Raw genomic sequence first — 27,178 nt, 5'->3', positions numbered from 1 at the left:
TTCCAGTTGTACCGTGGTGCTGGGCGAGGGCGCGTACGGCTGCCGGAGCGGCGTGACGGCCCGGCCGTATGGAAATCCCGACCGACAAGGTGTCCCCCCCCCGGAGGGGACCGTCCCTCCGGCCACCACCTTCCCCGCGGGGCCCGACCTCACCCGTCCCGCGTTCCGACGGCGTCGTCCTCCCCTCCGAGCTGCTGCAGCCGAGGCGGTCCCTGCCTCCCGGACGCGGCGTTCAGGGCAGCTGCATCTCGGGCAGGTCCGGCAGGTTGCAGGTCTGGCCCTGCGTGTGGCGGTTCTGCTGCTGCGGGTGGAGGAAATAGCTCAGGGGGTTCTGCTGCGGGGCGTGGGGGGGCTGGAAAATGCACTGCGTCGGACCCCCGGGTACCGGCTCGGGACCTTGCATCTGGCCAGGAGATACAAAGGCGACAAGTCAGAGCTGCCCTATCGCCCGTCCGCTCCCTCTCTTGCCCCAGGGCTTCGTACCCAGGAGCGTTGAGTACCAAGTCCTAAAGGCAACCTCCACCCACCCAGGGCATGAGGAGTTGCGGACAAGCCGCTTGGGATGCTGGTGCTACCAGCACGATGCCTGGAGAGTACGGAGGGGAAGCAGGACCCGTCCCTCCTACCGGCCCCACGGGGAACCCAGCAGGAATGGAGACCTTCAAAAGCTGCTTGGATGCAAGGTAATATCTGCAGAATGTGGAACTTCCATCTTCCGCGGGAAGGATCTTCAACCAACGAAGAGGTTGTAGAGCGACCTTGTCCACGTACCACCCCGTGGCTGGTACCCCAAAGGCCTGGACTTGCTGGTTCACCCCCCGTCAAAGGCACTGCGGCACCAAAGCCTGGCTTTCTGTTGCCCTGGAGCTATTGATCTCCCACAGCATCATCATTCTGCTGTCCATATCGCTAGTCCTCAGGACCTCAGCGCAGCCCGTGAGCACACGTACCCAAAGCGGGGATGGCTCATGCCCACGTTTGCTGACAACAACGATTCGTTTCTTACTCTAAATCCAGTCCTGCTGCACGGCTACTTTCAGCTGTACCTACTCCTCCCGCTTCGTTTTCTACCAACTCTGCCTAGAGGACCGTAACTTACCTCTGCCAACCAGGCAAGTCTTGGAGAGCGTATTACTAATTAATTATTAGTTTCAACAACCCCTCTCCTTGGCAGCGTCATTGGTTTGGCAGGTACTAATGAAGCTGTGCTTTGAAAAACCAATATCACCTTCTCCAGAGGTTTGTGTTGTGAAACACCCATTTATTAGAAGAAAGCAGTGACAGCAGCTGATAAAACCCATTGCTATGCTGAGACGTAACAGCAGGAGGCATGTTTTCAAAAGAGCTTATCCCTTATTGTGTTTTATGTCTACAGCAAGATTCTCACCAGAGCTCCTCTGGATGACAAGCTATGCTTGAAAAACTGGATGTTTCTTCTGGACACTAAGTGATAACTGACTTCATTGGAAAATATGGCCTCAAACGGGTGCAGAGCCAGCCTGGAAAGGCTGAGCACTCGCTTACGTGCAGATACAACGGGAACAGAGGACGTGCGAGTGCACTGGCCAGGTTTGATTAGCCAGGTAAGCCCCATTTCTTCAAAAAACCCAACCCAATCCCAAAGCCATCCCTGGGTATCCTCAGAAACCTGTTCCAGCTCTATTACCTGAAGGTAGAGACGGTGCTGCTGAACCTGTTGCTGTGGCCACTGGTGGAGATGAACCGGTGTGTTTGCCTGGTGGGATGTGAAGCTGGTGTGGGGGATCATCAGAGATGGGGAGAAAACGGGCGACGGGGCTGGAGGTCGGACGGTGCTACAGGTAACTGGTTGCATCTGTATTGGGGGAGGCAAGATCTGCTGCTCTGCAACGAATCTGCCACGAGGAGGAAAATAAGGCATGAGAACCTAAACCCAGACCCACCACCGGAGCGGGCCCTGGGGAGCCCGGGTGCTGCAGGAACCAGACTGGAGCAGGGCTTGTCAACCCATGCAGGGCCTGGCGAAAGCAGGCTCCAGATTTCCCCTTCCCTATCAAGCACGGACTGGAACTGCAGAAAATTAAGGTTTTTAAGGCTGTATATCTCCTCCATGACTTGGATAGGCATTTTAGGCTTTGCAAAAGCCAGAAAACAGTTTTAAAAATTTTTTAAAAAACATTTTAGTTATCATAAAGTTCTTTGTAATTAAAAAAATATTCTCATTACTTTTTCTCCTAACCAGCTGAGCTTTTGTTTCTTTTAAGACTGAGATGGCTTGTGTTTGCGTGATCACGTACAAGTTTTTCAAAGTAATTTTCAGTGCTCTAAAATGCCCTGCTAAAACACTGCATGAAAACAAGGGCCAGTGAAGACTCACTTTCCTTGCTGCCTGCTGGCACTGCTCTGCGTGGCCTGGCCGCTGCCGTTGGCGGCGGGCATCATGGCTTGGATAGACTGATCCAACAGCATCCTGCGGTGGAAGAAAAACAGAGGATGGTCAGGAAAGGGAGAGGTCCAGACTCCTTACTGTCAGTCTGTGGAAACAAATCCCTGAAAATCCTCCCTGAAAGCATGCAAACCATCACCCTGAAAGAAAGCTAATGAAATAGGATGCTTATTGTAACCTTGTCTAATGCACTCGCAAAGGTGAGCTGAAACTTGCTAAATCTTTCATGTAAGAAATATGTTTTATAGATGGTGAGACCTCTAGGGTTTATCTTGTTTCCTTACGCAGTACTTCAAAACGGCTGGATCCTGTAGGACGTGTCTGCAAATACCTCCCTGAAAGGTGGTTGAATAGTTTGGGGCGGTAGTATGTGTTTTATACAACATTTCCAGCACTGTATAAAAGAAAAATGCCTTTGCCACGGCACTTGTCCTGGCTGGAGAAAAGACACTCTGGAGCTTCAGAGCAAGCAGACACAGGTTTGGGAAAGCCTGTCCCTGCTCGTTTTTCCTGTTCACTCCCTCTGACAGCAGCAGATGTCCAAAGGTTACTGAGCTACCTGGACAATTTATGGAAATACGGAGAGAAAAGGATTTCGGGCCCCTGAGGGTAGGGCACGGTGGGCACAGCACCCTGCTTGCACGCACGCTGGGCTCCCCACTAACGCAGATCTCTGCGGGAGGGAACGTCCTTACGTCCCTGCTGTGGCACCCAGAGACCATCGCTGCCCTGAGCCCAGATGTGCCTGCCCTCCCCGCTGCCCAGGTATCGCTATTTTCTGTCGCTGCCGTCAGGATGGTCCCAGCAGGGCTGCGTTCGTACCTGAGGCTCCTGTCCTGGCTGTAGTCAGACTGCGGTTGCCTTTCGCTGCCGTCGGTCGGCATCTGTGCGGCCACCGTAATGGGATGCGTTTGCGAAAACACCATGGGGTTGTTGTAGAGGGGCACTGAAATGCTCGTCTGCCCCGGCAGACACGTTTGCTGGGCTTGGTTTCCTCTCAATAGGTGCTGCTGCTGCACCTGAAATGAAGACATAGATACCCACCTAAGTTTTTTAAGCTCCCTAATTAGAAGGCTAAAATAACTGCTTCCAGTAGGTAGGTGGGAAAAGGAGAAGGAGCAGTAGGATATTCTCCCTGAACACAGCAGTAGGAACAGTGTATCTGTTCGGGACAACCAACCCGTTGTTTTCGTTTGTTGTCCCTGCACGGCGGGTGCTGGGATCCCCAGCGGTAGGAGCAGACGGTCTCTTGAGAAATCAGAGTACAAGGGTAAGGGCATGCAAGGCTCGAGAGAGAAGAGACCAGCTTAAGAGGGCAGGAGGACTGCAAATCCAAAGTCCCCAAGGAAAGCGTCTCATCCGTCCTTTAAACCAGCAGTTTTGGTATTTTTTGCTTTTGGACACCTCAATTCTTTCCCAAGCAGATGTGACCATCAATAGAGTGGATTTAGGTCTAGCGATGACAAACTTGTTTTTCAAAGCTGCCTTCCAAGACTTCTCAGGCAGAAGACAATTAATCTTTTAAAATGATGCCTACTTCCCCATGTTACGAGGTCACAACTCTCACTGGCTATGAATGAGCATCATGCTGCAATCGCAAACAAGAAGTGAATGAGAGCCCAGACCTCCCACTCAGTTCCTCTCTGGTCCCCAGGACGGCTCCAGCGGTCCCCAGGGTTTAATGTTTTTAGGCTACTTGGCTTTTATTTTTACAGTTGTATGACATCATTAGCAACTGACTCCCGACACAAATTTCGTAATGCCAGCTATGGAGTAAAACCAGCACAGAGGAGATGCGCGGGACCACGGGGAGGGGGGACGAGTATTTAAAAGCCAGGAAAGGGGACGATGAAGACAACGAAGCAGGCGGCGGACCTGGGCGGCGGTGCCGCAGGGGTCCCTGAGGAATTGGCGCGGTGAGAGCAGGTGGGTGCCGCAGTAGTGCTTTGTCCCCATAAGGCCTGGCTGCTGTGACTTCTTGGCCGTGGTCTGCCTGGGCGTCCCCGGCGGCGGCGGCCTCCTGGGGCTCGGGTGCTGCACGTTGTTAAAGACGACGGGGATCGGCTGCTGCATCAGCATCTTTAAATAGAAGAGACACGTGAGTTGTCGCAGCTCATGCAATGGTTGTACTGCCCGGCAGATACCATCTCTGGATCCCAGGCTGTCTCTATCAACATATATAACACTGCAGCAGCAACACCTCTAAATCCAGGGGCAAAAAGTGAACCACGAATAATGGAAAATCAAATGTTAGCTTGTGCCCAAATATTTATTCAGAGCCATGACCGTTCCAGCTTCGTTATGCCTGTTGCATTTTGCCAGTGTGGCGATCCAGCAGCACTAACCAACCACTGAACCGCCAAGCTTTTTGTGCAGGGGGGACTTTGGATTAGCTCTGGATTGTTTTTTTCTAAATCATGAAAATTACTGATTCAATACTTAAGCAGACACTGACACCACTCATCTCCTGGGAGACACTACTCTCACATCTGAGACCAAACTCCCAATTTATCCAGAGCTCATTTCTAAATGATTTTGCCACTGACAATTTTGTTACTGATCTGTGTACTCAAAAGAAAAGCAAACAGTTTGTGGGTTTGGGAGCCCCGGGGGTACCTGCAGGTTGGAGTCCTGCACTAGCTGGAGCTGCTCCTTGATGACGTGGAGCTCTTCTTGCTGTGTCTTGATGTCAGCTTGCAGTATGCGAGTCCTCTCCTCCAGCTGCTCTTTCAGCTGATGCATCATCCCCAGCTGGGTTGGGAAATGGTACACTGGCTGCGGAGAACAGAGAACAAGATCACGGGGTAGGACCAGTCCTGCTACTCACATTCATAGCGATACTGGCTTCACAAAAACGACTGCTTTTCAGCTTTGCCATAGAAAATACGATGCTGACAAAAAAACGGCAATTGCATATTTAACCAAAGTACCAGTGTACTTCCAGAGCAGCGGCACAGCTGGCTCAGACTCAGTGCTTCGCTCCAGATCTTGGTCTGTTACATTTCTGTGCAGATGTAGTGTCTACGCACGGGACTCCCCTGTCCCTTTAGTGGGACACCCTGCTGATTTTGGACCGCTTGCGTTTTGTGGCAGATGCTGCATGCAAACCTTCGCCACACCTCCAGGCTGGGCTTTCAGTTGTGCTGCCAATTACGTTTGCCAAATGCCAGGCTCCAGTTAGGTTGTAATCCCACCCTGGGATCCATCCTTCACACCTACCTTGGCCGCCTTCAATCCCTGTATTACAGTCTAAATGCTTACTACACTGACCTCAAAGCTCCATGAGGACAGGCCTCATAGTTATGATTTATGACTCCCACATTTTTCTTGTGGGTTTTTTTTTTCCCTTTTTCTGGCCTAACTCAAACGTTCTATGACATCCCCTTCCTCTACGAGGGCAATAAAACTCTTCAGCATTGTATCAGCCTGTAGTTAGTTGCTAGCAATTCAGAGATGAGCCTTCAGCAGCCCCCAATGGTTTTAACAAGCGTAAACCTTTTCCTAAGCTATTTCCTTGGGTGTCCTACCTGCTGTCTCCTCGCTCAAATAAGTGGTTGCAATCATTTAGTTGCACATAAACCCCAGTAACAGCAACAGAAAGGCCACTGAAACCTAGCCCCCACGCCGGGACCAGCCAGCAAGGAGGTAAGAGCGGTGAACCGGAGCCACCGAGTCTGCCCCACTGACTGGCCATACCAGTGCGTTTAACAAAAATAAACCACGTACCATCACAGCGTGCTGAGAGGGGACTGCCGGCTGAGCCACGGGATGCTGAGGGAGGTGCTCACCAGGGGCTGGAGGAGTTACTATGGCCTAGAAATGAAAACCTTGCCTTACTGTAGGTCCATAGCACCTCTAGCGCAGAGTTGGTGCGACACCAGCTCGTACTGGTGATAAATAAGTGCAGGGAATTAGACAACTCCACGTGGAGATCTGAGGAGAGTCTGAAGGGAGAATTTAAGCCCCGGCGTGCCCCCTGCTGATTGCAAATCCTCGGCGTCAGCACCCATTTTTTGGATAAAGGCCATCTCACGCGTTACAAACCCCCCGAGAGGCTTTTGCTCGCCGGTCCCACCGACCTGAGCGCTTCCAGCCGACGCCAGCCGCAGGCCTGCCTTCTTCTCCGCCTGCCCCGCCGGCACTGACGGCCGGGTGGGAGTGCTGGTGTCCGTGTGTCGCATGGACGACGTGGCTGGAAAAGAGACAGTTTACTATGATACGGCAGACCCGTGCCCGAGCACCCCGGCGAAGCCTGAACTCCGCGGACGCGCGGCGACCCAAATGCTACCGAACCGGGTCCCCAAACCGTGGTCCCTCTGGCTCCGTGGGCGTCCCCAGATGACCTTTCCCACTCTCCCCTGGCAAGTATTTCGAGCAAAGCCCCCTGAGTTGGCTCCTACCCGTGGCCCCGCACGCACGGGCGCTGCGGTCACCTCGCTACTGTCCCCAGGGCAGGGGGGGACGCTCGTGGGAGCTGGCGTGAAGCTGGCAGCAAGGCAGGCAGCCTTCTGCGCTCCTTCTGCAGGGATCTGTCGTCAGGGACCGAACTACCTCATAAGAAAAGTTTTGTCAGCGAGGTTCGGGACTCTGTCAAATTGCTTCAGCTTAGTGAGTCCCCTCCTGTCCCCTGAGCCACGGCAACCACCCAAAACCCTCGGCTGGTGGCAAACGGGGGGGGACACGGCTGCTCTCAGACAGGCAGCGGGCTAAGATGGAGAAGGCAACACGCGGCCGCGGCTCTGCTGCCGTACCGTAACTTCTTGACGGCACAGTATGTCGGTCCCGGTGCTGAGCACCCCCCTCCCGCCCCGACTCGGTCACTTCCAGCTGAACCCCAGTATTTCGGAGGTCGCTCTGCCCTCCAGCCCGCTCCACACCCCCCACGCTGGGCCTGTCCCCAGCCACGCTGGCACCCTACACGCGGAGTCACCTACACGCGGAGTCGGAGAGGGCGGTGTGCGAGGAGCGCCGGGAGCTGTGGGACGACAGGGAAACTCCCTCCCGGCTGGCGTCCTGGCTGCTGCCGCACTGCCCCACGTCCAGGTAGCTGCTGCGGCTCTGCGGGGAGCGAAGCACAAGCGGTGAGATCGTCAGCAGCAAAGGACGGCGCTGGAGGGGACCTCCACCTTCCCTGACCGCTTGCGGGCAGAGAAAAATAGCAGGCTGGGCGCAGAGAGGGCCAGCACTGCAGCCCCAAACCCCGGTATTCGGTCAGCGCCTGAACGTTCATGCTAAAGCCTTCGGGTATCCCTGTGCAGACAGGACCCTCAGGATCACATCCCAGGCACCCCTGGCTTTGGGGAGATGCCACACAATTCTGTCCTGGGACACCCCTCCGACGGCAGCAAGCGGCGGTGGGGGGGACGCACGCCGTGTGTCAGGCGAACGCCGTGGGGACTGCTTGCCCGTGCCCCCCGCTCCGACCTGCCACCCTCCCGCTCTCCTGCCTGCGGAGCTGTGTGCACGTGGAAATACGTTTTTTTGTAATTCGCTTCCTTCTGCCTGATTTCTTCAGGGATGTCACAGTCTGTTGGCCGTGGCACGCTGGGCAGGGGTGGCAGAGGTAACGAATGAAGGCGGCAGGAGGGCCTGGCCGGGGAATGGTTTTATTCGCTGCAGAGATGGAGAGAGATGGCCGGGAAGGGACACGGAGCAGCAGTGGGACAGGGACACCAGCTGCAGCCCTAGAAGAACCTACAGCAAAGGGCTCCCGCGAGGGACAGGTACCGGGTGATGCTGAGGGCTGCAACGCTGCTCGTTGCTCCCAGTAGGCTGTTCTGGGCAGGAACCCGGCAGCACATCCATGGAGGGGAACAGCCTAAGCTAGGGAATATTAACAGCTTTGGAGCTGTCACACCAAAATGACAGATGCCACCTGGCAGATGGTTTATGGCAAACTGTGCTGTCTCACCTGCAGGACATGGGTGACCACGACGGCCGTGCCACCACCCCCCCAGGGAGCTTCCCACTCCCATCCAGAAGATCAAGCAAGGGGAGTGATCATTCTGCCTCTCCTCCAGCTGCCTCACATCAACAGATGCAGCTTAAGGTCTGCCAAAAAACATCTCAGCTATCGTGTGGAAAGGGGAAAAAGACACAGAAGTGGGCTGTGGTGACAGAAAAGCAGCTGTTTGCAAGACAGTCCTCGCTCAAGTGCAAAACATCTCTGGGACAGCTTCCCCCATACATCCCATAAACAGCTTCTATAAAATAATGTCTGAAGAGCAATGAGGCTAATGGAATGATAATTACACAACAATCCACTTGAAATTACTTTGATTACTGGTCTTATTTGTAAACTACTGAGAGGAATAACTTAAAAGTAATTAAAATAACCTTGTTAATTGGGCAGGTGTGTGGGGATGCCAGACTGATTCAAGCCATGCAAATTATTGCTCTGGTCACAATCCTACACTTGATGCGATGCTGTCCAGTGGTGTAAACAGAGCTAAAATCTGGCATAAGTGTTTTCCCTTCACTCCCAATCTTTGTCTGAGTATCAGTGAAGAGCTGGCATCAACAAAACAGGTACCATGTGGTACTGCCCTGCGCTCGGGTCCTCTGCTCCTTACTAACGGTGACAGGTACAGCAATCTAGCCTCCAGCTCCGGCTCTACTTTTCTGCTTCTGAACTCAGGTGGTTTAACCTACTGTTTGAGTAACGGTCTCAGAAAGATAATGAATAGCAGAACAGCAGGAATGCAACCGCTGAATTTGCGGTTACACGCCTGAACCAAGACAGGCCGGTTAGAGCTATGCAGTGGAGAACTTCTCAGGGTCTGCTTGAGTCATAACCCAGCTGAAGGCTTGGAAGGAGATGGGAGTAAAGGAGAAGGAGACGAAAGAACAGATATTTTCCTAAGATTGGTAAGCAATTACTCAGTTTGGTTTAAACACCTACTCATTGAACTGTGAAGGGACATGGTACCTTTAGAGAAGAGGATGCCAGTTCAATTGATGACTCTTCAAGGCCAAGATCTCGCCTTCTTTCAGCTCGAACTTCTGCATAACTAAAAAAAATAAAACAAAATTTAAAATCCAGTTTTTCAGTCTGGGTATTGTTTACTGTATGGTAACTATCCTACCATACAGGTCACTATGGACTTTTCATGGTGAGTCAGAAGCTTTGCACAGCGCGCACACGCACACGCGCACACACGCACACTCTCTCTCTCATATACAAGGTACTTAGAGGAACATCATCACACAGCCTTGCAATCTGTGAATAACTGCACATGCTGAATATCCACAGACTAGAAACAACAGGGTGGTGTCCCAGTCCCACTGCGCCCAGGACTGCAGAGCCTATATGATTAATTGTACTAATCATTCCAAGCACAAGTGTAGACTCTCCTTTGCAAATTTTGGCCCTGGATGCCTTCAAGCAAAACTAACCTAAATGCAAAGTGCACTTGGTTACTGAAGACAAAATTGGTGTGTATTCTCAGTACAGTTTTCCTAATAAAGGAGATTCCCATTCTCCATAATGAGGCAGAAAAATGATCCTACAGCTTCTGTGCAGGTAAACTGCCATAGCAAATGTACATTTATTTTCTAATCTGCTGACGATCAAGAATCAATTTTTTGCACGTTGTACGGTAGCTCAGTGAGACCTAAGCCAGTGCCCTGGGGAGGAGGAGGAGGAGGTCAGGTCCCCTCTTTTTGAGGGTGCGCACGGAGCCGTGCAGCGTGCTACATCAGAATTAACATCCCTCACTCCAGTGGAAGCTCTGAATACAAACTGAGAGCCGACCAGGTGCAGGAATCCCCAGGAATGTGCCTCTAAAAGTGTATATTTGCTTTCCTCACTATTTTCTCCCTTAAATAATAAAATACTTACAGTAAACAATGCCAATGAGTCACCATTAGGATAAATTGGAGAGGATGTTTTAAAGACTCTTTGAGTGCTTGTGGATTGTGGGCACTGAAAGGTGCCAGAATTTAGGGTGCTGAAATATTAATGGGTCATAACCTTTGTGGGACGCAAGAGAAGTTGCTGAACTGAACTCACTTATATCATCGTAGGCAGTGAACTTTCCTGAAAACACATTTTAACTTGTGTGTTTCAATAATGTATTCTAAATCTTAACTATATGAGACAGAATTGAATTTCAAAATCTATTTAGGACTATATCACTAGGTTTGAGAGACACTGGAAGCAGAAAGAAGAAACAAGTTCATGCACAATAAATACAGAGCTTAAAGTGAAGCCAAATTCCCTGCAGGGCAGCAGAAACAACACAGCTCAGAAGCAATCTCTCTGCCTAACATTTGCTTATGATAATACTTGACATGTAGTTTTTATCGGCACACACAGCTCTAATCACTTACACCTTTTCAGTGGTGTCAGGTGTTCTCAGTCTGTTTCAGAATCTAGAGAAGAATCCCAGTTTACTAGTGTTTGTTCTTCCAGATGTTTGACAACAAAAAGGGGGGCCAGAAAAAAATTCACAAATTGATTCCTGACAGTAAAGACTGACGCAGAGAGCAACAACTTTTTACTCAAGTTAATAGAGCAAACCAGTACGTCACTATTTTTTCAAGCCCTTCAGTAAATATATTCTCATTCTTAACACAATCTTTTTTGAGATGACAGCGGTAATCAAGCAGATTCGCCTCCAGAAGGTGCGTATCACAGAGCATCCCACACACGCACCGCCTTCCAGCACGGGTCTGCAACCGAGCACCAGCAGCTTCCCACTAGAGGGGGATCCTGGGCTGAATTTCAGGTGAGGAGGAAGGCTAGCAGGACAGCAGCTGACTTCAAGTCATAAAGATTTAAAGCTCTGATCAAAAGGTTTCGCAGGAGATGTATGATCCCATTCACACCCATAAAGCCGTCCGATTCTTAACAGCTTTAATTCTTCCTACGGCCATGTCATCGCTAAGGATAAAAGGGGAATGTAACACACTGATAGACTTGGCCAACCGTGGCTTGCAGGCTTTTGGCCCGGTTGCAAAAAAAAATGAGTAACGAAAACACATTATGCTTTTCCCCATGTTCCCTGTCATAATAGTTTTATAGAATTGCATACCATCTTAGTGCGTCAATATGCACGGCAAATATTTGGCTAAGGCAAAACAGAACTAGAGAAAATAATGGACGAGCACATGGGACATACATTGTGAAGTGTTTGGTGCTTGCTCCTACCTAACTACCAGGTGAGTGCAAACGATGAACTCGGGTTTGGAATTCCATTGGTGGTAGGTGATGTAGTAGTGTGTCTGCAGCCATATCCACTGCTGGCCTTTGGTCAGGAACCGATAGTAACAGGACTTCCCTTTTCCAAACTGCATCACTGTTAGACAAAAAAGAAAGCAATTTATAGCAAACAGAAATTTCACGGTGCAAAGGTGATTAGAAAAACCACTTGCTCCCACACGCCTCTTGCAGTCTGCTACTGCACTAAAATGGCTCTTGCAGTTTTATAAACACGACAGAATACGCAACCAGGTACTGGGCTTTTACTTGGGTTCTTTTCTGCTACTCTTTTCAAGAGCGCGCTTTGCTATTTTGAGATTGTTCTTATAATTGGCATAACCATATAACTAGCTATATTCTTATAACTTATTCATGGGCATCTCTGAAATAAGCATAAAACCCATAAATTAAACAAAGTATTGGCCTTTCACAAGTACATGAGAATGCATTTCAAAGACTAGGGGCTTGAAGTCAGGATCCTAACAGTGACACAAAACAATAAGATAGTGGAATTTTAGCAGTTTAATTGAGAGTTTTCTTTCAAGAGATGACCTAAATACACCAGACTGGTATGTATTATCAGGGTATGTCCAGAAAAATCTCAAGTGGTGTAATACAGCTGGAAAATAATGAGGGGAACTACATTAATTAACCACATTAATTGTTCCCGGACTGCTGGGAGTACAAAATGAAACCTGCTGACTTAAAATACCCATAATTAATGCAAAGTAAAGTACAAACGTGGTTTAAGCAAACCCACTTCACTTCACAGTAGGCAAGATGCCTGCCCAGAGCGGTCAACCTGACAAACGGGAACTTATCAAGCCACACTAACCCAAGTATTTTTACTCACCTACACACCTCTACTTTGTTAAATATCAGGACTAACTTCTTTAGCGATCCCATTAACAGCCACGGGCTTTCGATGAAGCACTTAGCAAAGGCCTTCTGGCTACCACGCCATGCTGGGGATCGCTCAGCTCCTAGTCCTGGCAGAGATTTCCTGAAGCAACTTCTATAAGGCACTTTGCCAGCACTTTACTTTGTCCCTCTGCACAGTAACATTAAAAGATCCTTTCCTTTAGGTGCGTTGTGCAAATACTCTTTTAATATGTAAAAGGAGATCTGTGGCTAGTAAATATGTAGAACGTAAATCACTAAATAGATTCTCTGCTGAATGATCTGACCCCACTCTCAATATAGTTAGCGTCTACGTCAAACCACATGCACATACTACCAAAGGGACATCGTCTGGTTAAAAGTAGCTCACTTCTGTCTGAATGGTCCTTTAAGCAAACAGCACTAAAAAGTACTGTACTTGAGAGCAATTAAAATATTCCTTTGATAGTCCCATCTACACACTTGCTGCACTTGGCACAACTTGTGTCTAGCCCCTTTCACAGCTTCCTTTGTATGCTCAGCTGGGCAACCGCTTCCCCGCCGCCTGTTTCGTACCAGCACTTTGCCTTGACAGGGCAGAAAAGCCAGCAGGCAAGTGGAGTGGGGAAACTTGACATTCAGAGAAGTAATTTTCTCCATTCTCTACTAGGTCCTTTAGCATCTTATACATGTAAGTGGCTGGGAGTACGTGGTAAAGACGGAGCTGGTTTGCAACTCAGGGAGAAAGCAGCTTGTCTAGCTCCAGCGTGCTGGGGGGCTGTGGAGCTTTTTGGCGTCCCTGCATCGCGCTGCTCTGCATCTCAGCGTAATTACAGCATCCCACCTTCGCCACTCTCTGGGGTGTCCTTTTTTTCTTTTGACACTCTCCTTTCAAACAGAGATAGCGGAGACAAACAGATAGAGAGTTTGCCCAACAGGCAACCTATAAGTAACATTTCTTGGCAAAATACCCGATTACCTAGATGCATTTTACAAACTGCTTAGTTACTTTTCATTACAGTGCTTGGCAATGCAAACCAGCTGGATGACAGACCTAATTGCGGCTCAGTATCTCCGTCTGAAGTGCATGCAATAAAATGGAAAAACAGTCTTAGGGATAAAGCATCTCACGTGTTCGTCTGGTAGGAACAGCACACTGATTAACAGTAGACCACGTCTGCTGTCACCTTTTGCCCTTCCTCACATCAGCTCCAGTCTTCAGCAGGACATGGTTCTTCAGCAGCGGGCTGCACTGCCGCAGTACTCGGGCTAAGCGCTCCTTCTGACCTGGCTCCTCCCGGGCTCTTGCAGGTCACGGTATTTCACCTTGCACAAAGATGAACGTCGTGGATGTTCTCTGGTGTTCACACATCAGCCTGAACTGGACTTTTCTGCTTTACTTTCAGGTCAACCAGAAATGAGCCATCTTCATCCACAGGGAATCTGTATTCAGTACTTTTGTACTTAAAAAAGAGTATGGATCTCCAGAAGCGTTTTACTAATAGTGAGTGAGGTTCACAACATCTAATCGCACAGGCAGGTGATCCACGTGCTGCTTTCAGAAGGCGTTTTGGTGAGCTGAGCCTCCTGGCTGACTCCGGAGCCCGGTGGAACAGCAAGAGCCAACCAACAAAACTCCCAGGGTTTGGGGCTGCCCTCACAAACTGGGGGCAGAGGGTGGAAAGTTCTGACCTCCCATCTATTAATCTCATTTCACTCTCAGAAAACCTGTGCTCGAACAGGGTATCTGCCAATTTGGGAAACCTGCACAAAGAGTTCCTGATCTGAGTGAATTCTGCAGGGATTCAACTTCCCAGGTAAGCGTCAGATATGACAGTCTGTCGTGGGAAGAGAAAATTCCCTCGTGCCCCAGATAAAGATGCCTTTTGCTGCGACGACAGTAAAAGGTTTTGCACAAGTGACAAACAAGATCAAAGACAGGCACGCTGCAAAGGGAGAGGAACTTACAGTGTTCATGGCACCTAGCAAGAAGCTCCAGGTCATCTGCGTGGTAGTAATCATACCCTGACGTTCCCAGAACCTCAAAGGGTAAATATCCTATAATAGGTGGAGCCCTAGAAAGGAAGCAAAGAGCAGGGAGTGAGCACAAAACCTGACACTTTGACATCCTGGCAGATACACACTGTGATATTTGCAACCAAAACCATCTTGTATGTTCACTTGGCAGGGCAATCAGGAGTGGATCTGCATATACACAATGATGTCTTTTCGTACACAAGCAAAAAAAAAACAACAAAAAAAACAACCAAACCAGCAAGGGAGAGGTAAAATTTGAGAAAATGAAAAGGTGTGTGTTTACTGTTTCATAGCCTATTCATTATGTGGGTGTAGAGAAAGGCATGTACGTATGCAAGTGACTCAATTCATTAAGCATGCTTGTGAGACACACGGCTTGAGAAACGCTACGGCTGTTCCTGTACATAATAACATGGAGCTCGAGTAAAATTATTCAGTAGGTTGGATGTAAATGTCATCTGGGTTGTAACTGTAGAAGAAAGAGTAAGTGGGAAGCTGCAATGTGTGTCAGGACCAGCTTGGGTAAAAGAAAAAGTAATTGTTCCCATGGAAAAGCTTGGGAAATCATAACCAGCAAAAATGTTTCTATGCTGGTACTAAAGGTAAGAATAGGCACGGGGCTGGTTTTAAGGACTGTTATTTCTATGGCAGGAAGAGAAGGAATTGACGAAGTATTTAGATAGACACATTGCAATGATTTAACCTGACTATTCTGCTGTCAATTCTAGATTTTCCCTTTTCTAGGCAAAATATGAGATTTTTTTTTTTTTTTTTAAGCACATGTCCTAACAACACTGAGCTTCTGCACAGCCTTCACTGGAGCCTGCTAGCTTATGATTATGAAACAACACTGAAACGTGAGGAGAAAACCATTATTTTTGCCTCTACCCCCTCTCTCAGCATGCCACCTTCTGTCCCCTAGTGCTCAAGTACACTCCTACTTGCACCAATTCAATCACCGCACTTACTTGGTGAGGCAGGACTTGTGCTAATTTGGCTCCACCTATTTGTTTTGGCTGCTGGATGTGCTGATAGCATGAGGCTCACCTGCCAAGTTCAGCGCGTTCCTCAGGAATAAGGCGGCGGTGTGTTAGCGAAATGGTTAACGATTCGAAACCGGGGCAGGCTGAAGGTGTCACTGCCTATCAAACGCGCCTCTCCCGCTGCCCTTCTCTTGGGCTGTCAAGCGACCTTCTTAAGGAAGGTGAATGCCATAAAGTGGCCAAGAACGTGAGCAAAAAAATAATTTAAGTGTAAGTACATTCGGGTTTGGATGGATCAGTCCTGAGTCTTCTGGATATTAATGTGGGAACTTCTCCTGTCTTGGCTGAGCGACCCAGCTCCACATTTGTACTCTTGAGAGACACGGTGGGCATAGATTATTCAACGAGAGAGAGCTCAGACAGGTCTATAACCCCCCTATTCCCCACAACTGTGGGCAGTCTGGCACCAAATGGGAAACGGGGGAAAAGAAGGACAGCCAGGGATCGGCTCAACAGCAGCCCCGGGAGGATCAGGGTCCGAGCAGGAGCTCCCGAGTCCCAGCAAGAGCCAGCCCTCCGCACTCTCTGATGGCAAATCTCTTGAAACAGAATGCGCTTAGTACACAGTGGTCTCTGCCACAATACAGCTTTCTTTATTCAAATAATGTTTCATAGAGCACTGTGTTCCTTTTCCTCATGTGACCCAGATTTCTGTTAATGATGATAATATGTGTATTTATTAAAGTGTCCTTCCTTGCTGTCTCTTTGGCAGAACGCACCAGTGTCTCTCCCATCTTTAATAACATGCTTATATTCAAGACAATAATGTCTTTCAGATGCACATCAGATGATAAACATTTGAGCTGATCAGGAAAGTGTTATGACTTTCACCAGAAATCTTTAAATGAGAAAGCAACCCCAAAATGCTCCTCCTCCGTCATTTGACAAGGAGCTGCCTTGCTTGTGGAACAATTTGAAAGTGTCTTGTCAGCTTAAGTTCCAGCCTTGAGGCCTGCAACTTGCTGTACAAATGGAAATGCACAATCTTCAGAGAGCCTTTTGAGTGCAGTTGTTTAATAAATGAAGGGAAAATAAGGAGAGGACCACAGTGCAGAAGAGAAATAGATCGTTATCAAGGTTGACAGGTTTTCTTCCTCTACACATATTTACATGTCGACCCAGAATACAGATTTTTTCCTAGTTTTCTAATGTTTATCCAGATCTATGGAGTGCTTTCTGCATTATCTGTCTTTAGTCCAATGTATGTTATCGTCATGATAGCAAAGGTCCTGGTTCCGACTCGTGCTGGGTACCCTCTGTCCCTACTGATGGCACATCTCAGCATCGGGTGGCGTGAGTTGACACAAATAAGCAAGAAACAGCAAAATACCCAACAACATTTCACAGCGTCCTGCAGACTGTACTGGAGAGAGGTTTGAATCAGTGATTAAACGAGACAACCCCCACGATCCCTTGCTCATTCTTGGGTCTGGGCTTACCACTCGCATCCAGGGCTGTCACAAACTCTACCTCGGCATCTGCATCAGCTTAATTTACTCTCAGTAACAACAGTTTCCTCACTGGGGATATCAGTGGGACCAGAGTGGCTGCAAGCACCCAGCGCAGAAGGATTCCTCTCTGAGTCATAACCTAGATTCATCAAAAGACTCTTTGATAGGTTTCAAAGCAGCTCCTGCTCGCCTTATTCCCAGGAACTGCTGGGACACAGCCCTTTGGAAAGGCAGCTCACTTCATCAGACAGCAAAGTAAGGGGCTTAGGGCTCTTTCATGCATCTTAACATTAATCACCTGATTCTGAAAATGTGCATTACTGGACAGGCCAATTAAAGTCTAACAAAGTCACTCCAGCAAGATCTCGACAACATGAACAATAAGCCAACTGTCCCAAACCACACAGCATTAACCATAGGGCTGTCACAGGGTCAGTTCCTCCATGCGTCAAGGTAAGGAATGTGAGGTACGCATCTTGCCTACTTTATAAATGCAAGTTATTATTCATTTATATTTGTTCTCTCTCTTTCTTGCTGTAAATGTGCAGATGATATTTAGGGTTTTTTCCTCCCAAGTATTTTTTTTCCCTACAGCCTTATTTACTAGTCTTCTACTTCTAGTAATGACTACCTTTGCACAGTTTGCTAAGGGAGGGATAATGGAAAGGGTAGGATTTTGCAATGTGCTTATGCATACATGTCACATACAGAGAAGTAAAAGAGTGAACAAAAACCTCCAGCTTCTTTTGAAGAAAATGAATCCTGTATTAATCAGCTTAATAAAGTAGTTCCACTCTGTTTCATTCACCAAGCTGAATCTGAGCCCACCATATGGCATTGTCAAAAACAAATCTGCAATTAAATAATCTAATCCACTGCTTTTTCTTTTATTTTATAAATTCTGTCACTTCTCAAGGTGAAAATCAAAAGTTTATTGACACAGCAAAAGATTTAGAAGGATTCCTGGAAGCTGTAGCTGGAAAACAGAGGAGCTAAACCAATACAGGGAACAGGACTGACACTGCTTAGTTTTAATGACTTAATATCTTGGTGAAGCTAGACATTTTGCTAGACATTTTCCCACCATTTTATATGGTTTCTTACCTGCCTAAAATGTGGACAAGAGTAAAGCATTGAAGGATGCCTAATAAGCAAGTTCAGAGTATTATTACTTACTCAGTTGCATTTAATTGGAGCTATTCTACTTGGGATCTCAGGCAGTAGCTACACAAAGTTTTCTATTTTTAAACTAGAGTTTGTTTATTGTTCAGTGACTAAAACGAAATCTCTTACCTGTGGTCCAAGAATAAAAACTTCCACTCCAAACTATGCCTTGATGTAAATTCTTCACATGGCTCTTCAACATTGCAGAGCTCCTGCAAAACAGTTGGCTCATTCAGACATTTAATTCTATGAAATGGCAAAAGGAGCCCTCTATCAAGACCAAGGGTGCATCTTCTCGGCATAACAAACCCTAGCAAAATGTAGTGCTTTTAAAGCACTTGACTTATTTTCCTCTAAGGAATGTATAAGCCTTGTTTTATAGATGCATAAACTGATGAAAAGCGGCTGACTAATTTACCCTGGGCTGAATTTCAGAGCTAGAATAAATAGTCCAACAGCCTCATCTTGCAGTCTGTAGGCAAAATTCCCCAGCTTTTTGTAAATACTGGTATCTGAATATGGACGGCAGCACCAGGTCCAGCCTCAAACCGAGCTGGCTAATGCTCTCTTGAGCAAGAAGCACCTACGGTCGTTATCCCTGTCATCGCTGCACCACGGGACACTTACGGACCAGCAGAAAGAGTCCATGAAACACGGTGTTCACGGTGTTTCAAGATGCGGGTGGCCTTCTTACACAAGAAGGGCTGTATTTCTTTAAAGGCCGCAACTTTTCAAGCGGTTTCGCTGGTCCCCTTGTATTGGCGCTTCCTGGGCCGACCGCTCCGAGGGACCCCATCGTACGACTGCCTCTTCCCCAAAGCAGCTCCCGCTTTGTGTCTCGCCATTCCAAAACACGCACTCACGTCGTCCCACTCCCAAACGCAGCGGTGTCCCCTCTCATTTACCTCTGCCCAAACAACCTGTGCCGCTGAACGTACCCTTTGCCAGGCTGCTGCGACACGGCCCGTGGTACCCGCAGCAGCGCTGCCGCTGGGCACCGGCCGACCCCCGCGCGAAAGGGAAGACGCAGTCGCAGAGCTCTCACCTTTAAGAACTGCGGTGTGACAAGACGAACAGTTGCTACAAGGCAAATCTGCTCCTCCGTGGCTGACCTGAAAGCTCGTGCAATAGCTGACTCAAAGCCATTACAGGAGGGTGTAGGCACTAGACACAAGCAGACAGTTTATTTAAGAAGAAGAGGAAGGAGAGCTTTCTTTTCATGTTAAGACAGGTACAATGACTGATGAAACCCGAGCAACAAACTCCTCCTACCCACAAGGCGATGCCATGCTGATACAGGCTGATGTTATTTAAAGCATGACCCTTCAGGCTCTGAGTTACCCAGTCGTAACCACCTACCCCTGGCGTGCAGGGAAGCTTCGTAAGACAGCTCTGAGCCCCTCAAGTGTGCAGCCACAGTCTCCTTGTCAGCCTTTCCCCAGCTCAACGTCTGTGACATTCAAGATTTTACAGGTTTCTCAAACTATTTAGTCTTTAAAAAGCATCGTTTGATTGCCACAAGTGAAACAGAATAGCACATTTTACTGGTTATTTGAATAAGTAGGCTGCTTTACAATTCACAGTGGGTCAAATGGAGGTAGGATCAGTCTGGTATCACTTCTTTAAGCACAGCATGCAGAACAGTGCACTCTTCTGACCAACGGCCTCCCCACCACTTTTATACAAAAAATATCTCCAACATATCTACAACTCATTCCATCCCTGCCGATTATAGGGCATTTTCAGCTGAAACAAGGCCCTTAGGAGGCTACAGATCAACACACAATTTAAAGGACAGAGGTAGAGAGATAAAGGTAGGCTGGAGCAGTAACTTACCATGAGTAAAATATTTAAAATCCACTACAAATTTCACATATTCATACATCAGGGGTTCATTTGGATCTAAGCTGCCTCTTGCTAAATGGCAGCAAAACTCTACTTGTTTTTCCGCTGAAATGAGAGAAAGTGAGGGAGACATACACAATGTTACTAGAAGTCTGCACTTTAGCACATTCCCTATATCAAATCTGTCTAGGTGCTTATACCAACCCTGCTGCTGTGGTATCTGAGCACACCCTGCTGGGATGCTCTTGATACCCATAAGTAAATATATAACTACTAGGAGCAATGATCAGCCGGTTCTGCTGACGGAACTGTATTCTCACTCTTTCTCGCATGGCTTTGCAGCCACCCCACTACGCTGGGCGTGAAGCCCTGGCAATATCGGTCAGCAGTATTTTCCCCTGACTTTGTGCATGTAAAATTTCATGCAAAGCTGTTAAATGATATTGCAGTATTCTGCTCTGACACTGCTCCGTAGGACTCAGACCCAAAGGGCACTGAAGTCACCCTAAGCCTTTCCATTAATGGCAGAGGGCACCGTGCCAAGCTCTTATTCAGTTTTCTGCCCAAGGTCTGAACTCCACGGATCAGAGCATGTGGTCTTCAGCCGGAGAGAAACCAACCCCAGGGCAGAGCACCAGCATGAGGGCTGACCAGTTCCCACTGATGCTTACGGGGCAGCAGAGAGGGGAGGTTAGCACTGCCCAGCCACGGTGAACCCACCGGGAAAGGGGGGTCCCAACACAGGCTTGGTGAAACGTGGATGTTACAAAGATGTCGCTGCCTGCTCTGGTGCTGGGGATGTTTTCTTGGGGAAAGGCACAATTTGGGGGTGGGATGGCAGACAGCAGTAGAGATCCGGATGGAGTGTTCAGATAGGAAGGCTGTTGCTTAAATTACATGTAGGTGTCCTCAGACATGCAAGCTTCCTAAGGAACAAAGACTCTGCCAAAACCCTTTGGGATTTCTCCTACCCTTTTCCGTCCCCCAAGCCTCTCACTCCTTTCACAGGCTCAGTCCAGCATCCTGCTCTGGGAAAAATATCTAATGATTCACTGTCCTCTGATGCAAAGCAGACAGTAAAACAAAGACTGTCCAAATCAAAGACCAAGTACTGGGAGCATGTAGGAACATTAGATGATGTGCTGCATTAAAAACCAGAAATATTAACTGCAGCAAAACAGAAGTGGCAGGCCCGAGAATTAAATAGCTGGAGAGCTCTGTGCAGGCTCCCCTGGGAGCTGTTTGCCTTTGGCAAACTTCCCTGACCGACAGACAAGAGCAGAGCTTACCGTTTAGAAAATCAGCTGCAACAGGATCTGTCATGAGCACGTGTGGAGAAAGGAGCTTGTACACCTCGCTCTGCTCCCGCTCAGGCAGAAAGTTTAATATATTTTGGTCCACCAAATCTGACTGATACAAAAGAACGCTTTGTCATGTTCAGCAGTACAGCCTGACACAACCACACGCCTTTTCATCCCACAGCAGAGCACAGACGCTGCCGGTCTAGCGTGGATACTTAAGACAAGGAAGCCCAGTCAATCTGCAGATGGATCTAGGGCAGAATATAACCCCAAGGTTATTTTACCCCAGGGTTGCCATCTATTTGCAAAAGGTTGAACAGGTCCCAGAAGTTGCCCTTCAGTTCAGCCAGATGCAAGCTAGAGAAGAAACCCTGGTACCACAGGAATACAACATGATGAGAAATATCATATCAACGTGAAAATTTGAAACATTTCCCTTTGGAAGCATGAGACAGAAGTGGGAGAGCCCCTCCTCACATCCTCAGTTTTTCTTCTAGGCTGAACATCTGGCAAAATCAGCTCGACCTGCAAGTGGTTCAGTGCTGATAAACCCACACATCCTGACTAAAGACTCTACCAAAATGTCAGCACATATTTGATTCTTTGCACACCAGGACATTCAGCCAGGTTACCTGTGTGTTCAAATTTGCCCTCATACAGCATTGTTGGTGTCTCACGCTTGGCACCAGATAAAAATAAAAAATGCTTTTGAGAGGGCAACAGAAATTTCTGCACCTGACAGCTAACTGATTTCTAGAAATTCTCTCAGTAACCTCTGAGGCCACACACTTGTTACTAAAGACCATGGGCTTGAAGTAGAAAACCCCCATGTCATTAGGAGAGCATAGATTCAGTCCTGAAATAATCTTTAAATTATCTGAGAAGAGCATCAGCATGCACAGATTTCACAAGCATGAGATTTTCCATATACCTGGTGGGATAAACACCACCCAGACCATCCTTCAGACATGCAGCCAAGTGGCGAGCTACAAGTACAGTGATTTTGCGTAGTTTTTTTTTTTTTAGCTAACTCACAGACCCTGAGAGAGAATCTGTTATTCACAGGAGCTTGAGAAACTCCCTAAGATTTTGTTGGTTCATCGCCCACCCACAGTCAGTTGCCTCTTTGGTTGGACAAAACCAATTCCCAGCCCTGCAGTGACGGGGCTGCGTTAAGGCAGGGGAATGATTCGTCAACATATTGCGTTGTCAGAACTTACCGGTAAGTGTCCAAGCAGAGACGAAACACTATCAGATACATAAATAATAATCCCATCAGTGGTAAGAGCAATGAGAAAGCCATCTAGTGCCTAATGACAAAAGGCAGGCAAAAAGAAAAAAATAAAAAGAATTATGCAAGGGAACAACTTAAAACATAATAGGCTAATTTGTTCTTTGGTGATGCTTCTAACAGCCTAAAACTAACATAAATCAATTATGGAAATGATAGTTTAATGTGGAAAAATAAAAATTACACATGCTGTCTAACTCGACATTCTTCTTATACTCTTAGTTGCTCATTAATACTAAATTGACTTGTATTTTTCACCCAGTGAGTATTTATGTAACATGAAGCAAGACGGTGGTGGTTAGAATTTCTACACCCACACAATCCTAGTGACTTCAGTCACTTCATTATGTGTTCTGACTTACACAATAGTTAACCAATTCGGTGCGTAAAGAGATGTTAGATATCATCACGGCAAGCCCAGCATTGTGGATGGATGGATGGATGGACAGATGGATAAGCAGAGACAGAGAAATTATACAATGCTGTATTTTTTGCAATTTATGGACAATATGGACAAGATCTAAAGCCTTATTTATTTTGCTTAAAGCACTCATTTGTTAGGCTAGACACAACAATTTTAAAGTTCATTTTGTTCCCCCTTTCTTATTCACAATGGTTTTTGTCCTGGAGTCGAAGTTCTCCATCCCTTTAAAGTCACTGCATGTGCTTTCCTCTTTGGGTGTTCTTCCTATTCTTCACAACATCTTCTTGTACCATTGACCCAGTGTCTGTCCCTGTTCTTCTCTAATACTTACCAAGACCTGGGAGGTTTAATCTCTGGCCAGCACTGTGCACAAAGCCAACTCTTCTAAAGACACCATTATGCTGCTCTGCAGCTTAGCTACAGGGAGCCAAAGATGCAGCATTCACCATCTTCCTCACCTCACTGTCATACTCTGCCTTTGCTGAAAATAAGCCCTCTCAGGAAAAAAATACTGATTTTAAAGTAAACTGGTCAACGGTCTAACACAGTCCAGCAAGCCAACAGTTACTAAAGGGCTCTCTCTTCCCCACCACCTCTAAGGGGGGAATTTGTTTTGATTCAGCTGGAACAAACTAGCTTGTTTGGTGAGAGAAATTCCCAGAAAGAATGAACAGACTTTTCCAGGGAGGTGAGTCATGACATCCTGATGAAAAGGAATAACTAAGACACTGCAGCACCTCCCAGCTCAGCCCAGCATACACCCTTATTTTGGTGGGGCAAAGAGCAACAGCTGCCCACGCAGGGTAGGAGATGTCCTCGTCAGAGAAGCATGCAGCACAAACCCAAAAGCAGCATCCTTAAGAAAGTAAAAATGTAGGCTTCTAGATCAGCTAGGCATTTTAGAGGTGAGAGTATCAGAGCTGTTCTCCTGAATGCACTTAAAGGCAATCCAAGGAAAAGATAGAGCATTCACGTCACAAGTACGGCACCGCACAGCTAGCAGCAGCAAAGGCAGCAAAGTAAATGCTGCCTGGCTAATGGGATGTGGGAGGAAGAGAGCTGCTCTGCTTTTTTCAGGTCCTTTCAAGTTTTCGCTAAAACTCCTAGCTCTAGCAGCTCTTCTGAGAAAGGCAATTCTCTTTATCCTCTCTCACCAGGCCAAATCTGGGCCAAATTGGTCTCCATTCCTAAATGAAAAGCTGTTTATCTTTAAGGGGAAGCAATCATATTTTTTAATTCTGTGTCTGCAAAGCATTTAGCACAACACTGGTCTCTCTCAGGTTTGTATTATATGTGCCAGCAGAGTAGAAATCATTAACATTAACATTGGGACTTACAGGTGAAAAGGAACTATATATCTCTGAACTACTCCACTGAACTGATTACTTCTCACTAATCTACGCAGCTTTAATTTCTTCTTACCTCTAACATCAACTGGGTGAACTCCTCGTTGCTAAGAAATGAAGGCTTCCAGTCTTGTCTAATCTCACAGGCTTCTGTCTGTGCTGTGATTTCTTAAAGAGAAAACATCAAAAAAGCAACATGACTCATGCTAGTTGGATTTTTTTTTCATTTTCAAGTAACACTAGATTTCTTTTAAGAGGCTTTCAGAGGAATCATCCTCAGATCATTCTCCACACAAAGCCTTCTTGTATGCAACAGTCGTTTTCCACACCATCACGACACAACTGCATTAGAAATCAAGGAAAGGAAAAGGAGACATTTTGCGTGGTCTGAAGAAATCCTTCAAAAAAATAAGGTCAATGGGGTAATTTCAGAGTAGCTGAGCATCACCATGAGCAGAGCGTGTCTGTGAGTCTGGAGCCATTTCAGGAAGGCTCACGGGAAAGCCCAGGCAGCAGGACAGTCTGCAGACAGCCATGTCCTACCCCAGGAGACCTGGGGACGGGGCAGAGACCCCCCCTTTCCCCTTTCCTCAGCTTTTCCTCCCTCGTGCTCTGTTTGAGAGCGTACAAAACCCGACAGGGGATGCAGAGGCTAGCGAGGGAAATGGAGCGATGTCACTACATTAAAAAGCCACACAGCACTGCATCTTTTCAAGTATATGTTTAACTGATCAGCACTGTATTCAAACCTAGCCCATTTCCTAGGGCCAACTGCTACGCCTTACTCTGCCCCTCGCTTAGGATCACGTCCTCTCTGGAGGTCTTAGATGCTTGGAAAAAACCAGTTTTCATCTTCTGAGTGGGGAAACTGGCTGCTGGGCAGATGCAGAGCCAGGGCCTTCAACGGGAGCACGCCAGCACCCTCGAGTACCTTTCTGTTTCTGTAAGAAGTCGATGGTCCTCTGCAGTATTGTGGACTTGTCCATCTTGAGAGGGTGGCCGTGGCCCTGCAGCATTGTGCAAAGCTCTTTAATGAGGACATTGAACTGGTCTCTCCTCTTCTTTTCAGATTTGTTCCGTGATGCCCTGGGTGACAGCAACATAAATGCCGCTAAGTAAAATGAAGGACCTACAGCTCGACTTGGGGAGAGGTAAACGGCCCTGCCCCAGCAAAACACTTTCAATGCAACAATCTAAACTCTGCTGGGACTGCTCATTTGTTTAAAATTAGGCTTGGGTGTAAGTAAGTGCCTTGCTGGTGCTTAGAGCCTTGCAGCAGGACTGAAGTCACTATCAGCAAGGAACACCTGGAGGTAAGAAATATGATTTACATTCATTTGAGCAAGACTGTATCCTTACATGCATTTCAGGGGCAGTTCCCATTGTTTTAAAAGTGGTGATAATGAGGTGAAGGCATTATGGGCAAAATTTCTCCCGTAAGAGAAGTCCTGGCATCTACATGCTTATGTTTTGTCCACCTCATTTTTATGAACTTTTGTTTTGCAGTTAGTACACACACATAAAGGTCCAAATGCAAAGAATTCTTAATTCCCTGACTTGCACTTCCAAAAGTAGCTTACAGACAGACAATACTGTGCAGAGATATCTCAACTGCAGAATGAAGTCAAACACACGCTCTTGTATCTGGTTTTGAAAATCTGCTGCCATGATATATGAAACTGGGAATGTTAAGAGTCTGGCTGAGGAAACCACAGACAAGCTTCCAGCTTGCATTAATACAATTTAAGAATGTTTTATTAGGGTTTTCCCCTCCATTAAAAACAATAAAGGAGAAAGCAAATCCATTCAGTTTCTTCCAAAATGTTCTTTCCAATGCTCATATCTGAGATGATAACCCTATCTTCATACAACCTCTTCCAGTAGTAATTAATTTTCTTTACAAGTGTATTCGTGATGATACATGCTTCCTGTGATCTAGACCGAGTGTGGTATGCAGAAAGCATTTCCATTCAGATTCAGGCTGGCATTTGGAGGTTCTCAGAGCCAGCATTTATGTTCACTGCCATTTCTGTTTTGGCACTCGTGTACGATGACTAATTAGAACTGAGCCAAATGCTTCTCTGAAGTGAGACTAACACAAACCTGTGCTAAAACAGGACTGCTTTCTAAGTTTCATGGGCAAATCTACCCCAGGTGAGCAGCACTGCATGATGCCAATAAAACCACAGGTCAGGAGTCCTGCATCAAGATAATAAATAGCCATGGGATAACACAAGATTCTGAGGGCAGGACAACGTAATTTAAGGACGACTCAGCTGATTAACCCATTGTCCGGGTGGTCAAACACACTATGAGAAGCTTGAAAACGGTGACTTAATTATGCTGTTTGTGGTCTGCTATACACAGCCTGTAAACTGCATGGGGGTTTTGCTTCTGACATCAGTGGTCCCAAGTACTTTTTCAAGCATCGAACACCACAGCATTTACAGTTCTCCCCCGAGAGAGCTTCCACTCTCAGTGCTCTGTGCATCCCTTCATACCTCTTTGCCCTGTCCTTCTCATCTTCATCCATCAGTTCGTTTACACAACACAGGGCTCTGGAAGGAAAAGACAGAAAGACACATTCCTGAGACACATTCCCTGATTTTGTTGAGGATGACGGAATGTGGAGCTTACTGGTTTGTACTTCACGACCTCCTGGATGTTTCAATCTTCCCTTTCCCAAACCCCACTCTCGTTATATAGCTTCTTGCTTGTTCTGTCAGCTACCGAGGCTTGAGAAGTGAAGATGTTGCTATACACCCAAACA

The 27,178-nt window shown here is 47.3% G+C and overlaps 1 protein-coding gene across 1 annotated transcript; it reads right to left on the bottom strand.

Moving 5' to 3' along the window:
- Window positions 1–232: 232 nt before the first annotated feature.
- Window positions 233–26,941, bottom strand: PASD1 (PAS domain containing 1). The gene is made up of 19 exons (XM_010568933.1): window positions 26,910–26,941; window positions 25,340–25,494; window positions 24,485–24,576; window positions 22,568–22,657; window positions 21,336–21,456; window positions 20,038–20,151; window positions 19,247–19,365; window positions 18,331–18,413; window positions 14,475–14,581; window positions 11,577–11,724; window positions 9,354–9,435; window positions 7,360–7,483; window positions 6,501–6,617; window positions 5,042–5,196; window positions 4,300–4,504; window positions 3,248–3,335; window positions 2,357–2,449; window positions 1,667–1,874; window positions 233–403 (listed from the first exon to the last, which is right to left on the bottom strand). Exons 1-19 carry the CDS (start codon window positions 26,939–26,941, stop codon window positions 233–235), a joined length of 2,304 nt encoding a protein of 767 aa, XP_010567235.1.
- Between the last annotated feature and the right edge of the window lie 237 nt (window positions 26,942–27,178).

This window comes from Haliaeetus leucocephalus, unplaced genomic scaffold, assembly GCF_000737465.1.
Source record: "Haliaeetus leucocephalus isolate CR32 unplaced genomic scaffold, Haliaeetus_leucocephalus-4.0 Scaffold262, whole genome shotgun sequence".
NCBI classification, from domain to species: Eukaryota; Metazoa; Chordata; class Aves; order Accipitriformes; family Accipitridae; genus Haliaeetus; species Haliaeetus leucocephalus.
The sequence above is the reverse complement of the archived record's forward strand: the minus strand, read 5'-3'. Positions and strand labels throughout refer to the sequence as shown.

Coding starts and splice junctions, on each gene's coding strand:
- PASD1 (XM_010568933.1), bottom strand. CDS start 26,941: ATGGATGAAGATGAGAAGGACAGGGCAAAGAG. Junction 21,457..22,567: donor CTCTGCTTGGACACTTACCG/GTAAGTTCTGAC, acceptor CTTTTGTATCAG/TCAGATTTGGTGGACCAAAA. Junction 3,336..4,299: donor CTGCGGCACCGCCGCCCAGG/TCCGCCGCCTGC, acceptor TGTTTTCGCAAA/CGCATCCCATTACGGTGGCC.